Here is a 15952-nt window from a genome sequence, read left to right on the forward strand (position 1 = left end):
CAGGAGATTCGCTTGAGCCCAGGAGTTGGAGGTTGCTGTGAGCTGTAATGCCATGGCACTCTGCCCAGGGGGACAGCTTGAGGCTGTGTCTCAAAAAATAAATAAATAAATAAATAAATAAATAAAATTGATAGTCCATCTTATTTAGAGTCCTTTGGAGATAAAAATATAAAAATAGAGCTTCAGGATATTCTTAAGAGGTCTGTGTTCTAATTCTCAAAGCTAGAGAAAACCCTAGTTTCCTTTAATAATCCATTGATGGGCTCGGCGCCTGTGGCTCAGCAACAGCTAAGGCTCTGTCTCAAAAAGAAAAAAATCCATTGGTGATCATTTATGTGAACATAAATAAGACCTAATATGGTTATTATGTGGTGAGCATTTTGCTTTGCAAAATATAACTTGTTGGCATTCTTTAGCTAAAAATAATGTTTGGCGGGGGGGAGGGGGGGGTTTCTGGTTTTGTTTTCTGAGACAGAGTCTCGCTTTATTGCCCTGGGTAGAATGCCATGGCCTCATAGCTCGCAGCAACCTCAAACTCTTGGACTCAAGGAATCCTCTTGCCTCAACCTCCTGAGTAGCTGGGACTTCGGGTGCTACCATGTGTTTGGCTGATCTTGATTTTTGCTGATGAAAGACATCCTATAATTTTTCTCCATATTTTTGTTTCACAGCTTTATGAAAACTTCATCAGTGAATTTGAACACAGGTAAAATCCTTTGGTCAGTTTTTTACTTTGAAAATGAGTATATCTATATTTATTGACATTCAGAGACTGGTGGTTTTGTATTTCAGGGTGAATCCTTTGTCTCTGGTAGAAATTATTCTTCACGTTGTTAGACAGATGACTGGTAAGCCCTACTTTGTTTCGTAAAGGAGCAGATTCAAATGGTAGTTAAAATGATCTTGAAAATGTAAGTTAGGCTCAGCACCTATAGCTCAGCAGCTAAGGGTGCCAGCCACATACACCAGAGCTGACAGGTTCAAATCCAGCCCGGATCTGCCAAACAACAATGACAACTACAACATCAATAATAACAACAACAAAAAATAGCCAGGCGTTCTGGTGGGCGCCTGTAGTCCCAGCTGCTTAGGAGGCTGAGGCAAGAGAATCACCTAAGCCCAAGAGTTTGAGTTGCTGTGAACTGTGACACTACGGCACTCTACCCAGGACAACATAGTGAGACTTTTTCTCAAAATAAGATTTTTAGGCTCGGCGCCTATGGCTCAAGCAGCTAAGGCGCCAGCCACATACACCTGAGCTGGCGGGTTCGAATCCAGCCCAGGCCACCAAACAACAATGACGGCTGCAACCTAAAAATAGCCAGGCATTGTGGTAGGCACCTGTAGTCCCAGCTACTTGGGAGGCTACTTGGGACACTCAAGGAGAATCACTTGAGCCCAGGAGTTGGAGGTTGCTGTGGGCTGTGATGCCATGGCACTCTGCGCAGGGTGTCAGCTTGAGGCTCTATCTCAAAAAAAATAAGATTTTTAGCTTATAAAAGCAAAATGGTTAAAAAAAAAAAAAAGATTTTAATTTGTGTGTTTATAATTTATTGTCTAAACCTAAAGAATATCCTACCTGAAGGTATCTTGTCTGGTAAAACCAGTCTGTATAAACTGATGGTTCTTCTGACATTGTTCCTTTCTTTTCTAGATCCTAATGTGGCTCTTACTTTTCTGGAAAAGACCCGTGAGAAGGTAAATGTGAAGTTTGAGTAATACTTTTTAGAATATGTTACTTAACAGTTTGTATCTGCACTCAGTATCTGTACCTTTAGAGACCACAGTGTCTCTAATCATGGAAGTTAAGTTATTGTACAGGTAGCTGGCTAACTTTGTTAGATTTCTGAAATTCCCTGTTTTTGTTTTTTGGGTTTTTTTTTTATCTCTTCAGGTGAAAAGTAGTGATGAGGCAGTGATTCTGTGTAAAACAGCAATTGGAGCTCTAAAATTAAACATCGGGGACCTACAGGTTACAAAGGTGAGATCACCATAATACATATTTATCTTTAGTTTAAAAAGTTGTTGAGGCTTGGCACCCATAGCTCAGTGGTTAAGGCCCTGCCACGTACGCTAAGGCAGGTAGGTTCGAACCCGGCCAGGCCTGCCAAACAACAACCACAACTGCAACAAAAAAAAAAATAGCCAGGCATTGTGGCAAGCACTGTAGTCCCAGCTACTCAGGAGACTAAGTCAAGAGACTCGCTTAAGCCCAAGAATTTGAGGTTGCTGTGAGCTGTAATGCCACAACACTCTACCCAGGGCAACATAGTGAGACTCTGTCTCAAAAAAAAAAATAGCTGGTCGTTGTGGCAGCTGCCTGTAGTCCCAGCTACTTGGGAGGCTGAGGCAAGAGAATCACTTAAGCTGGAAAGTTTGAGGTTGCTGTGAGCTGTGACACCACTGCACTGTACCAAGGGTGACATAGTGAAACTGTCTCAAAAAATAAAAATAAAAAGTTGTTTAAATAATAAATGCTGCTTATTTTAAAATATTCTTAAATTACAGGAAAGTTGCAAAAATAACAAAGAACTGTACTCCTAGATCCCCATTGTTAACCTTTTACCACTTTTGCTTTATTCTATGTGTGTATATAGTTTATTTTCCAAACAATTTGAGGGTAAGCTGGCCAGGCACGGTGGCTTATACCTGTAATCCTAGCACTCTGAGAGGCTGAGGTGGGAGGATAGCTTGAGCTCATACCTATAATCCTAGCACTCTGAGGGCTGAGGTGGGAGGATAGCTTGAGCTCAGGAGTTCAGAGACCAGCCTGAGCAAAAGCAAAACCCTGTCTCTACTTTTCAAAATAGGAGAATTAGGCCAGGTACAGTGGCTCACACCTGTAATCCCAGCACTCTGAGAGGCCAAGGTGGGTAAATAGCTTGAGCTGAGGAGTTTGGGACTAGCAAGAGGGAGACCCCATCTCTACTAAAAATAGAAAAGTTAGCAGGGCATTATAACAGGCATCTGTATTCCCAGCTACCTAGGAGGCTGATTCAGGAGATTCGCCTGAACCCAGGAATTTGAAGTTGCTGTGAGCTATGACATCATGGCACTCTAGCCTATCGCAACAGAGTAAGACTCTGTCACAAAAAAGAAAATAAACGTTGCTGGTATGATGCCTGCTACCCTCAAACAAAAACATTCCGCCGTGTGACTGCAGCACACCCATCCTACCATGATTACACACAGCCTCAGCTGGCCTAAAGCACGTATTCTCCCTAAGCAAAGTCAGCCTGTTCACCATGTACTGCTCATACATCATCCTTTGCCTTCTCAATCTTGTTGAAGTTTCTCTGTCTGCATTCTTATTTTCATTTTAGTACAATTTGGGGATAGGTGTGGATTTGCGTGGCAGTAAGACCAATAGGTGTGGTCACTTCACTTTATTTAACTGGGCCCTGCATGTGTTTAGTCTGTTTTGGTAACCATAATATTAAAGGAAATTTAAGGATTAGAGTTAAAAGTGTTCATGTTCTCATTGCCCTTAAAAAGAACTTGTTCTCTCTACCAAAGGTGACAAAGTGAGACTCTGTCTCTAAAAAAAAAAAGAACTGTGGGCTCGGCGCTTATAGCTCAACCGGCTAAGGCGCCAGCCACGTACACCTAAGGTGGCGGGTTCGAATCCCCAGCCCGGACCCGCCAAACAACAATGACGGCTGCAACCAAAACAAAAAATAGCCGGGCGTTGTGGCGGGCGCCTGTAGTCCCAGCTACTTGGGAGGCGGAGGCAGGAGAATCGCTTAAGCCCAGGAGTTGGAGGTTGCTGTGAGCTGTAATGCCACGGCACTCTGCCCAGGGGGACAGCTTGAGGCTCTGTCTCAAAAAAAAAAAAAAAAAAAGAACTGTGTTCTGGGCGGCGCCTATGGCTCAGTGAGTAGGGTGCCAGCCCCATATACTGAGGGTAGTGGATTCAAACCTGGCCCCAGCCAAACTGCAACAAAAAAAATAGCCGAGCATTGTGGTGGGCACCTGAAGTCCCAGCTACTCGGGAGGCTAAGGCAAGAGAATCACTTAAGCCCAGGAGTTGGAGGTTGCTGTGAGCTGTGATACCACAGCACTCTACCGAGGGCAATAAAATGAGACTCTGTCTCTAAAAAAAAAAGAACTTGTTCTTTGTTGCTTCTCAGTCCTAGCCCCATAGCATACCTATTGCATTTTGTTGTTTTGAAATAGTTAATACATACTAGTAGCTCAGAGTCACTATAGGCCAGGTGCACTGGCTCATGCCTATAATCCCAGCACTTGAGAGGCCAAGATGGAGGATTGCCTGAACTTAGGAGTTTGAGACCAGCCTGGACCAGAGTGAAACTCTGTCTCTAAAAATTAATAGTTGGGCATTGTGGCAGGTGCCTGTAGTCCCCGCTACTCAGGAGGCTAAGGCAGGAAGATCCCTTGAGCCCAAGAGTTTGAGGTTGCCGTGAGCTATAACACCACAGCACTCTACCCAGGCACAAAGTGAGACTCTGTCTCAATAAATAAATGAAAGTTGCTATAGGGCAGTGCCTGTGGCTCAGTGGGTAGGGCGCCAGCCCCATATACGAAGGGTGACAGGTTCAAACCAAGCCCCAGCCAAGCTGCAACAAAAAATAGCTGGGCATTCTGGCAGGTACCTGTAGTCCCAGGTACTTGGGAGGCTGAGGCAAGAGAATCACCTAAGCCCAGGAATTGGGAGTTTGCTGTGAGCTGTGTGATACCACAGCAGTCTACTGAGGGCAATAAAATGAGACTCTGTCTCTACATAAAAAAAAAAAAGTTGCCATAAAGAAAGCTGTGATGGAGGTGGCGCCTGAAGCTCAATGGGCAGGGCGCCGGCCCAATATACCAAGAGTGGCGGGTTCAAACCCAGCCTCAGCCAAACTGCAACAAAAAAATAGCTGGACGTTGTAGTGGGTGCCTGTAGTCTCAGCTACTCAGGAGGCTGAGGCAAGGGAATCACCTAAGCCCAGGAGTTGGAGGTTGCTGTGAGCTGTGTGATGCCACGGCATTCTACCGTGGACAATAAAGTGAAACTCTGTCTCCACAAAAAAAAAAATAAATAAATAAAAGAAGAAAGAAAAAGAAAAAAAAGAAAGCTGTGATGAGCACTCGTGGGCCCCAACCAGCTCAGGATTGAAGTGGTGCAGCACAGGCGGAGCCCTGCACCCTTCAGGTAACAGTCCTGCCAGGAAGGCGCCCTCTCATACCTGTGCATTCCCTTATGCTTCACTACACAAGGGTGAGTAGCAGGTGTGTAGATTTTTATTGTGGTTTTGTTTTTTGAGACAGAGCCTCAAGCTCTCGCCCTGAGTAGAGTATCATGGGATCACAGCTCACAGCAACCTCCAACTCCTGGGCTCAAGCAATTCTGCCTCTACCTCCTAAGTAGCTGGGACTACAGGCACCCACCACAATGCCTGGCTATTTTTTGGTTGCGGCCATCATTGTTATTTGGCAGGCCAGGGCTGGATTCGAACCCTCCAGCTCAGGTGTATATGGCTGGCGCCTTAGCTGCTTCAGCCACAGGCACCAAGCCAGGTATGTAGTTTTAACATACTGACTAGACACTAGGTTTCAGAGCCACCACATTGACATGTATGTAGCCAGTATGTTTTCACTCTGGTAATTCGTTGTGTTTTTTACAATGTACACATCCATTCTCCTATTGAGGGATCTAGGTGCTTTTTCCTATTACAAATGTGCTATTATTAGTATTGCTATGCCTGGTCCCTGCATACATGAGCAGAATCTTACCAGGATGTACACCTGGAGGCTACAAGTGTAAGTCATATACACCTTTACCTTCTGTCAGATGTTGCCAGGTGCTTGTCCAAGGTGTCTTATGCCCCACAGCACTGTGCAAGCAGTCTTGGAGCTCCATGTCAATAGTTGATAGATTCAGACTGTTTGACTCTTGCTGATCTAATGGAAATGAAATGGAGCCTCGGCTCGGCGCCTGTGGCTCAAGCGGCTAAGGCGCCAGCCACATACACCTAAGGTGGCGGGTTCGAATCCCCAGCCCGGGCCCGCCAAACAACAATGACGGCTGCAACCAAAAAATGGCCAGGCGTTGTGGCTGTGGTCCCAGCTACTTGGGAGGCTGAGGCAGGAGACTCGCTTGAGCCCAGGAGTTGGAGGTTGCTGTGAGCGTGATGCCATGGCACTCTACCCAGGGGGATAGCTTGAGGCTCCGTCTCAAAAAAAAAAAAAAAAAAAAAAAAGAAATGGAGCCTCATTGAGGGGTTAATTTGCTTTCTCATTTACTAGTGGTGTGTTGCATATTTCATTCGTGTCTCCAGTTCTGTGTATTGTCTGTTAATGTCTTTTGCCCATTTGTCTGCTGTGTTTTGCTTGTTTTCTTACTGCTTTGTGAGTCTTTTTTGTCTTTCCTTTGTCATAATTCCTGTTGGGTTATACATGCTATAAACATTGTTTCCTAATCTGTAGCTGGTCTTTGTACTTTTTTCTGTGTTGTTTGTTTGCTTATTTTGAGACAGTCGCTCTGTCACCCTCAGTAGAGTGCTGTGGCATCACAGTTCACAGCAACCTCAAACTCTTGGGCTCAAGTGATTCTCTTGCCTCAGCCTCCCAAGTAGTGTTACAGGTACCCGCCACAATGTCTGGCTGTTTTTTAGAGATAGAGTCTCATCTTGCTCAGGCCAGTCTTGAATTCCTGAGCTGGGGGCGATCCACCTACCTCAGCCTCCCAGAATGCTGGGATTACAGGTGTGCACCACCATGCCTGGCTTTTTTTTTTTTTTTAATTTTTTGTGGTGATAGTGATCTTAGTATTGCTCGGGCTGGTTTTGAACTCCTGGCCACAAGCAGTCCTCCTGCCTCAGTCTCCCAAAGTATTGGGATTGCAGTCATTACCTCCAGGTCTCTGGTGTCTATTTTTTATCTTATGATCGATTACTTTAAAACTCTTTTTAGTTAAAAAGAATGATTTTGCTTCCAATGTATAGGAAACAATTGAAGATGTTGAAGAAATGCTCAACAACCTCCCTGGTGTGACATCAGTTCATAGCCGTTTCTACGACCTCTCCAGTAAATACTACCAAACAGTCGGAAATCACGCATCCTACTACAAAGATGCTCTGAGGTTTCTGGGCTGTGTCGACATCAAAGATCTCCCAGGTAATGTGGGCCATTAAAGTCCATGTTACACAGGAGCTTGTTCTCCAGACATAGCAGCAGGTACTTGAGGTAGTAAGTCTCAGAAATTATTCAGGACACCTGTAGTCCCAGCTACTTGGGAGGCTGAGGCAGGAGAATCACCTAAGCCCAGTAGTTGGAGGTTGCTGTGAGACTCCACAGCACTCTACCAAGAGCAATGAAGTGAGACTCTGTCTCTAAAAAAAAAAAAAAAAAAAAAGAAAGAAATTATTCAGATGGATTGATCCCATTTTGAAGAAGAGAGGGGAAGATTTGTTTAAGGGTTAGTTTCTATGCTATATTTGTTCCTAGCATTTAGTTCAGCTGAAAATGAGTCTAATTCCTCCTAGCCCCTTTTACTACCCCTTCTCTAAGTCCTTACTGTTACATAAGCCAGTGATTTCTGTAGGAAGTACAGTGATATAAGTATCTTCTAGCCACCCCCAACCCACCCCTGCCACAGGATGAATAGCCCATGATATCCCTGTAGCTGAGGTCCTCGTTCAGTAAACTGAAATTCTAGACTCATGGGAATAAATTATAAAATATTCCAAGGATTGGCATGTGGAAAGAAAAGTGACCAGTGAGATTTGGAAAAAGTATAAGGAATGTGTTTTAGATAAGAGAGTTTTAACATACTCAGTGAATAGCGGCACCCCCTCCCCCCCCAAAAAAGAGACTTTTAACGTAATTGTTTTGAGACCGAGTCTCACTTTCAGCTTTGGTAGAGTACAGTGGCATCATAGCTCCCAGCAATCTCATACTCTTGCCTCAGCCTCTGAAATAGCTGGGACTACAGGCGCCTGCCACAATGCCCAGCTATTTTCTTTCTTTTTTCTTTTTTTTTTTTTAGAGATACGGTCTCGATCTGGCTCAGGCTGATCTCAAACCAGTGAGCTCAGGCAATCCACCCGCCTCAGCCTCCCACCAAGCCTGGCCTACTTTTTTTTTTTTTGAGACAAAGTTTTTACTCTGTCACCATGGCTAGCGTGCCGTAGCATCATAGCTCACAGCAACCTCAGACTCCTGGGCTCAAGGGATCCTCCTGCTTCAGCCTCCTAAGTAACTGGGACTTAATAGGTGCCCGCCACAACACTCAGTTTTTCTAGTTTTAGTAGAGATAGGTCTCGCTCTTGCTTAGGCTGGTCTCAAATTCCTAAGCTCAGTAATCTACCTGCCTCTGCCTCCTAAAGTGCTGGGATTACAGTCATGAGCCACTGTATCCAGCCTCTCACAGTATACTGTTGAAGCTCACAAGACCAGCAGCTCTTAAAAACATTTATGCAGTTTTGATTACTGTATCTCAGGAAAAATATATTTGTAAAGCAACTGATGTGTTCAAGAGAATAAGGGATTAGCTGTATAGGAATAGAAAGTATGCTAATTCTAGATTGAAAAGAGGCTAAAATAGATCATTTATGATAAATAAGAGGCAATGGCTTGGCGCCCATAGCACAGCAGTTACAGCACCAGCCATATACACCAAGGTTGGCAGGTTCGAACCCATCCCAGGCCAGCTAAACGACAACTGCAAAAAAAAAAAAAGAAATAGCCAGGCGTTGTGGTAGGCACCTATAGTCTCAGCTACTTGGGAGGCTAGGCTGAGGTAAGAGAATCACTTAAGCCCAAGAGTTTGAGATTGCTGTGACCTGTGACGACACGGCACTCTACCAAGGGCAACATAATGAGAATCTCAAAAAAAAAAAAAAAAAAGAGGGGCTGCACCTGTAGCTCAAAGGAGTAGGGTGCCAGCCCCATATGCCGGAGGTGGCAGGTTCAAACCCAGCCCTGGCCAAAAACTGCAAAAAAAAAAAAAAAAAAAGAATACCAATTCTAGAGGTGAGGTTTAAGTAACTCATTACTCAAAAAGTAGTACAGTCTGGAAATATTAATAGATTCACATATATATATAGCAGGAAAAAAGGAATGCTCTTCCCATAAAACTCATGTATGGTTCCTGGTATAATCTAAGTCAATCCAGTACTTCAGAAGAAATGGCTAGTGTTAAGGCCCTGTAGTTTTAACCATTCCAGAGAATGGTCTCTTTGCTTTTGTGTTATGTAAGATATTCATAGCCAAACAGGACTGACTGTTGTAACTGGGCCTGTGTTGCTATACAGTGTCTGAGCAGCAGGAGAGAGCATTCACCCTGGGACTGGCAGGACTTCTTGGTGAAGGAGTTTTTAACTTCGGAGAACTCGTAAGTTGGCCCTGGGCTCAGCTTCTTTAGCAAGGGGGGAAACTGGGTGTTCTTGCCAGCTGACCATCTGTCCTCATAGCTCATGCACCCTGTGCTGGAGTCCCTGAGAGGCACTGACCGACAGTGGCTGATTGACACCCTCTATGCCTTCAACAGCGGCAACGTGGAGAGATTCCAGACTCTGAAGACAGCCTGGGGCCAGCAGGTAGGTCTCCACAATATGCCAGCCGTTCTTTCACTGATTCAACAGATGTTTGTGGAGTTCCATGCCAGACACACAGGGAGGCACTGGCAGAGAGGAGGTGAAGACAGGCAGGTCCCTGCTCTCACAAAGCAGGAAGTTTAGGGTTGGTTAGTTAGCACAAGGGTGCTTAGTGCTGCTGAAGAGAAGTCCATGCTGGCTGGAGGGGCTGTCACAGGGTGTCTCCAAAGTAAGGGTACTCTGCATGTAGCAGGGACAAGTGAGGAGCTGTGGGAAGAGCAGACTCAGCAGGGCAGAGGGAAACCTGCAGCATGTTTGTTGGGCTGAGAGTGAGTATGTGAGGCGAATGTGCAGGGGTTTCAGTGGAGAGTGGGAAAGAGCACAAGGTGAGGGGGGACAAGTGCGGGGGATTGGTCAGCTTGACTCAGGGCCAGGGAGGACGGACACTGGGTTTCAGAGCCTGTGTGGGAGGTGGAAGTTAGCAAAAGGTGCTTACCAAGGGCTTGAGCTTTAGCAGTAAGTTTACAGTAAAATTATTAGAAACAAATTTTACTGAACCATGTGGTAAGAATTATGATGGTGTTATTTTTGTACTTTTCTGAAACATTCAATTTTCTTAAATTTTAAAGTAAACTTAGCAGAGTAGATAGAGCTGAAAGCACTGTGAAGAGGCAGGAAGCACCAGGTCCAGCCAGACCTAACTGTGCTCTGGTTATATACTGAAGGCTCTTAAGAAAAAGTGTGCCACTCAGAGAGTTGGCTAGCCATAGCAATTAAAAACAAACAAAAACCTGGGAAATTCAGAGTTGCTTTCAAACAGCACCTATCCAAGCAGCCAAAGCCTGCCCAGAGGGTGGTGAGAGCCCTTTCTGGTCTATCCGGTACCTATGGGAGGAATATCACTATTGGAGCTGCCTGCATCAGGGTCTGAATTGCTAAACACTTCAATTAAGAAATCAACTCTCTCAACAAATAACCTTTTGATCCACCTGCAAGGAGAGATTATGCCTGTCTTGCAAAAGGGTATATTCTAGCTCTCATGACAATCACATTTTTCTTTTTTCTTTTTTTTTTTTTTGAGACAGAGTCTCAAGCTGTCACCCTGGGTAGAGTGCTGTGGCATCACAGCTCACAGCAACCTCAAACTTTTGGGCTTAAGTGATTCTCTTGCCTCAACCTCTCAAGTAGCAGGGACTACGGGTGCCCACCACATTGCCTAGCTATTTTTTCGTTGTAGTTGTCATTGTTGTATGGCAGGCCTGGGCTGGATTCGAACCTACCAGCTCCAGTGTATTGTGGCTGGCACCCTAGCTGCTGAGCTACAGGTAAGCTGAGGCAACAATCACATTTTTCATTATAGATTAATAACTTCTTTTGATGCAGAACAAATCTCTAGAACTTGAAGAATCTATTCTTTGTAGGGATCCTACTTACACTGTGCAAACTAAGCAGGCAGCACCCCAGGTGCCTGCTGGGCCACAAAGGACTTCCCTGACAGCACCTCATGCCTGCAGAGTCTTCCTGAAACACATTGACCCTATGGCCCTGCCTGTAGTGTTTATAACATTAGTATAAATTTTATAAATTCCTTGTCTCAAGCCTTTCAGTTAAGTACTCTTCTTTAAATTGCCTAAGAAAAGTGAATCAAATCAAGTGCAGGGATTACTGAGCTTCAGCAATCTGTAGTACACTGTGTACAATTGTACACAGAATTCCAAAGCCCAAGTGAGGTAAGTAATCAGCATAGACATGGAATACATTGTTCTTCCTTTCTACACTTACAGCCTGATTTAGCAGCCAACGAAGCCCAGCTGCTGAGGAAAATTCAGTTGTTGTGCCTCATGGAGGTAAGCACACCCGAGGAACAACTTTATCTGTGATCTCTATTTTCAGAGCAAATATTGGTAAAAAATATCCTAATCAGGCTGGGCGTGGTGTCTCACGCATGTAATCCTAGCATTCTGGGAGGCCAAGGCAGGTGGATAGCTTGAGCTCATAGGTTCAAGACCAGCCTGAGCAAAAAGCAAGATCCCATCTCTACGAAAAATAGAAAAACTGGGTGGCACCTGTGGCTAAGTGAGTAGGGCGCCCGCCCCATATACTGAGGGTGGCAGTTTCGAACCCAGCCCTGGCCATACTGCAACACAAAAATAGCTGGGCGTTCTGATGGGCAGCTGGAGTCCTAGCTACTCGAGAAGCTAAGACAAGAGAATCGCCTAAGCCAAGGAGTTAGTGATTGCTGTGAGCTGTGATGTCATAGCTCTACAGAGGGCAATAAAGTGAGAAAAAAGAAAAACTGAGGCAAGAGGATCACTTGAGCCCAAGAGTTGGAGGTTGCTGTGTGCTATGATGCCATGGCACTCTACCCGGGGTGACAGCTTAAAACTCTGTCTTAAAAAAAAAAAAAATCCTAATCAGTTCTCTGACAATTTTTATTTGGAAAAATAGTTCTAAATAGTTAATAACACGATTTTTTTTTCAGATGACTTTTACACGACCTGCCAATCACAGACAACTCACTTTTGAAGAAATTGCCAAAAGTGCTAAAATCACAGTGAATGAGGTACAGTCCTTGGACTCAGGATGTCACAGCAGCAAAGCTGCCACCAGGAGGCGGCAGAGGCTCTTGTGTGAGCACTCTGCTCCTCAGACTGGTCAGAGACAACAGAAAAAACATGGCCCTGTGTCTCAGAAGCTGTCCAGGCCCATGGCTCAGGATGCCTTCCTTACTCAGGATACTCTTCCTTGCAGGTAGAGCTGCTGGTGATGAAGGCACTCTCAGTAGGACTTGTCAGGGGCAGTATAGACGAGGTGGACAAGCGTGTTCACATGACCTGGGTGCAGCCCCGAGTATTGGATTTGCAACAGGTGATGTGACTGAAACTCATGTTTTACCTTTCTGGGATTTTTGAGTTATATCCGTGTTGTCTTAGTTTCACTTGGATAAAAGCCATTTAGGAAGAAAGCATTGTTAGACAAGAGGCTTTGGGTAATGTATTAACTGCTGTTGGGTTTTTCTGACAACCTAATTTAATGTAAGTCTGGGATTTGAACCCTGCATTTAAAAGCTTATGATGATAACTGTGCTGGTTGTGCTGATGGGACCTGTTAATCTTGAGATAGGTGTACCCCTCAATTATGTTCCTATTCTTGTGATTTGAGCTCACATCCATCTTATATTTGCTGGAAATCTGATACTGTGGATTTCCTCTATTCTTGCCTGCCAGGTTTTTTTTTTTAATGTCCTTTGATAAGAACTGCCTGGACAGTCCTATCACACATCCCAATCCCCTCCTCAGATGTCCTTTTGGATAGAGCTCTCCATTGGGTGGTGTGGTGTTAGGCACTTCACCTGTGACTCCCGCATGTCTCAATGCCCTGTGTGGTCTCGGTTTGCACTTCAGATCAAGGGAATGAAGGATCGCCTGGAGTTCTGGTGCACTGATGTGAAGAGCATGGAGATGCTGGTGGAGCACCAGGCCCATGACATCCTCACTTAGACCCCAGCATCTCCCTGTCTGCCTGGGAGAGGCGTTTCTGCAGCTGATGAAACTGACAGCTGAGGTCTGTGTGGAGTGCAGGCGGGGGTTGGGGTCCTGTGTGGAGTAGAGACTTGCTGTGGCTGTGAAAACAGGGAGAAGCCTCCTCTGGGTCTTTTCCATGGGGAAGGGGTCTCCAGGTCTCAGGTGACGAGGGAGGAAGTGGCCCTTGAGTCAGGAGGACAGGCACTCCAAGGTCGGTCCCATCCTCATCCACCTGTGTGAACATCTTTTCCAGTATGGCTCAAGAATGCTCCTATAATAAACACCTTTGTTTTGTTGGTTTTGTGGTTCTGTGTCCTTGGGTTTAGCTCTCAAGTCAATCCTGTGCCTGATTAAAAAGTGTGAACTGAAACCTAAGGAGGTCTGAGGGGGTTGCCTTGGCCTCTCCTCTCCCTGCACATAAAGGGCAGGGCAGAGCCTAGCTCTGAGGACCAAGGAAGCTTGTCCTGTCTTTACCATCAGAAAGACGGGGGTGTTAACTCCCTTTTCAGCTCTCAGGTGCATGGTGGGGACACATCCTGGCCACCATGCATCACCAGAGCCAGTGGCTTCTGTGACCCCTCATCCAGCCCTGGGACAGCTCAGGCTGGGTGGTTGAGGGAAACCACCATGAGGTGCCTAGTCTAGGAGTAGGGACGTGTGTGCACAAGGAAGAGTCAGGGAACAGCAGGTGAGGATGGCTTTAATGTGACCTCTCAGAGGGAATGGCAGGTGGAGGAGAGCTTTGGTGCCACCTCAGCCTGTGCCCGGCAGCATGGAGCCTTCATGCTGTGGAACTCCTCTTATAGCTCTCCAGGTGGGACAGGACCCAGCCTGCAGGAACCAGGAAGCTGACGAACATCATCGAGAGCCCCACGGCCTGCTCCTGGTGGAGGGAAGCACACGAGTCCACCGGGTTGTTAGGATCAACCCAGGATCACTGAGGGAGGCTGTCCACCCTGCCCTCTGTTCCTGGGGTCCCACAGTGTGGGGCTCACATGCAGTGCATCACCAAAGTTGGTACCCCCAAGTCCTCAGCAGGGAGGACCCTCAGACCAGGAGGAGTAGCCTGGGTCTTCTGTCACCATGGGAGCTGCTGGCCTCCCCCAGAGTCTGGCCCCAAACAATGTAAGCACTCCCTGGGTCCTTGTGGTCTCAGACACAATGTGCATGTTTTCCATGCAGCTATATCAGGGCACTGTGCAGAAGGCAGAAACCAATAAGATTTTGTTTTGAGCAGGCAAGCACAGGATCCTTCCTCTAAGTGGTGTGATTCCTCCTGATCAGAGGCTGGGTAATGCTGGGTGTGTGCATACATGGCCACAGAGGTGAACCCACCTGGGGCCCTGTTCTGTGACTGGACTTACAGAGCCAGGCTCCTGCCAAATTTTACCCTCACCCTTTCTTCTTAAAACAGGGCCTGGGGGGCAGCACCTGTGGCTCAAGGAGTAGGGCACCAGCCCCATATACTGGGGGTGGTGGGTTCAAACCCGGCCCCGGCCCAAACTGCAAAAAAAAAAATAGCTGGGCCTTGTGGCAGGGGCCTGTAGTCCCAGCTACTTGGGAGGCTGAGGGAAGAGAATCGTCTAAGCCCAGGAGTTGGAGGTTGCTATGAGCAGTGTGGTGCCACAGCACTCTACTGAGGCCAGTAAAGTGAGACTCTGTCTCTACAAAAAAAAAATAATGGCCTAGGGCCCTATTCTGTTTCCCAAAGCTGAATCTGATGACAGGTTGTGGACCAATCCTTTACCCCCAGAGGTTTAACAGCAAATCTGGCCTAGGATGGGGACTTTAGTTTGAGTTAAAGTCTTAGTTGCATGACCTTGGGCAAATGACCTTCAGGACCTTGGTTTATTTTACTCCAAACAAAGACACTCATAATCTGGAGTGCGGAGGGTCAGGGTCGGCTTGGGCTTTACTTTTCACCTGGCCCTCAGAGCAGCCCTACTCTCCCCCATTAGCAGAAGGTGAAACTAGAGCACTCATACTTTGCCAGAAGACAAGTGGGCCTGAGAATGGAGAGCCTCTCCCCAACAAAGACAGCTTAAAGCCAGCTGCAAGGACCCCTTTCCTGGCATTCAGACAGTGAACCCCAGTACCATGTCCACCTCTCTCCAGGCTCGACTTGGGTGTTACCGGAAACCCCAGAAATGAGCCCATTGCTGCTTTGGTGGTCACTTACCGCAGGGGAGGTGGGTGTTCTGGCTGGCTTGGCAGAGACGTGCATCTTGGGAACAGCCCAGCACCGAAGGGGAGCTTGGAGCAGCCTGAGGGTGGGGGGCAGCTTGGGCATGGTTCTTGGCTCAGCTCCTCTCTGAGTTCAGCTGGCTTCCCCAAGTGTCCTCTGCTCACTTGCGTGTTGGGGCTTTTTATAGCTAGAGGAGGTAGCTCCAGCTGTTCCCTCCTATCACAGAGACTTGGCAGAAAGGACGCCTGGTTGGACCTGGGAGATAGTAGGCCTCAGACTGGCAACCCCTGGCCCACACTCACTGAAGTAACCCCAAGGGCTTTGTCCCCTCACAGTGTGGACAGGCACAGCGCCCTCGAGAAAGGGCTTTTACTTCCTCATGAAAAATGTCGATGGAAAGGAGCAGGACCAAGAAAGTCACATTTGAGAGTACAAGAGGAGAAAATGTCCTCTCAACTGAGCAAAATTTTGATGATGATGTTCAACAGAAGGAAAAAAATAAGTTTTGTCTGGGTGCCATGTCTCACGCCTGTAATCCTGGCACTCTGGGAGGCTGAGGCAGGTGGATTGCTTGAGTTCAAGAGTTCAAGACCAGCCTGAGCTAAAGTGAGACCCTGTCTCTACTAAAATAGAAAAACTGGCTCGGCGCCTGTGGCTCAAGCGGCTAAGGCGCCAGCCACATACACCTAAGGTGGCGGGTTCGAATC

General features: G+C 46.5%; 1 protein-coding gene across 1 annotated transcript in view; it reads left to right on the plus strand.

The window, feature by feature from the left end:
• The window catches only part of PSMD13 (proteasome 26S subunit, non-ATPase 13), an 18365-nt gene extending 5006 nt beyond the window's left edge, over positions 1-13359 (plus strand). The window contains exons 3-13 of the mRNA XM_003802758.3: positions 672-706; positions 793-848; positions 1655-1698; positions 1895-1981; positions 6945-7116; positions 9255-9334; positions 9414-9539; positions 11321-11383; positions 12019-12099; positions 12288-12404; positions 12941-13359. Coding sequence (XP_003802806.1) covers positions 672-706; positions 793-848; positions 1655-1698; positions 1895-1981; positions 6945-7116; positions 9255-9334; positions 9414-9539; positions 11321-11383; positions 12019-12099; positions 12288-12404; positions 12941-13036 — 957 coding nt within the window. The 3' untranslated portion in view covers positions 13037-13359. The remainder of the gene's footprint in view (positions 1-671; positions 707-792; positions 849-1654; positions 1699-1894; positions 1982-6944; positions 7117-9254; positions 9335-9413; positions 9540-11320; positions 11384-12018; positions 12100-12287; positions 12405-12940) is intronic.
• Positions 13360-15952: the final 2593 nt, after the last annotated feature.

The sequence above is a fragment of the Otolemur garnettii genome, unplaced genomic scaffold (assembly GCF_000181295.1).
Source record: "Otolemur garnettii isolate 467f Iridium unplaced genomic scaffold, OtoGar3 scaffold00260, whole genome shotgun sequence".
Lineage (NCBI taxonomy): Eukaryota > Metazoa > Chordata > Mammalia > Primates > Galagidae > Otolemur > Otolemur garnettii.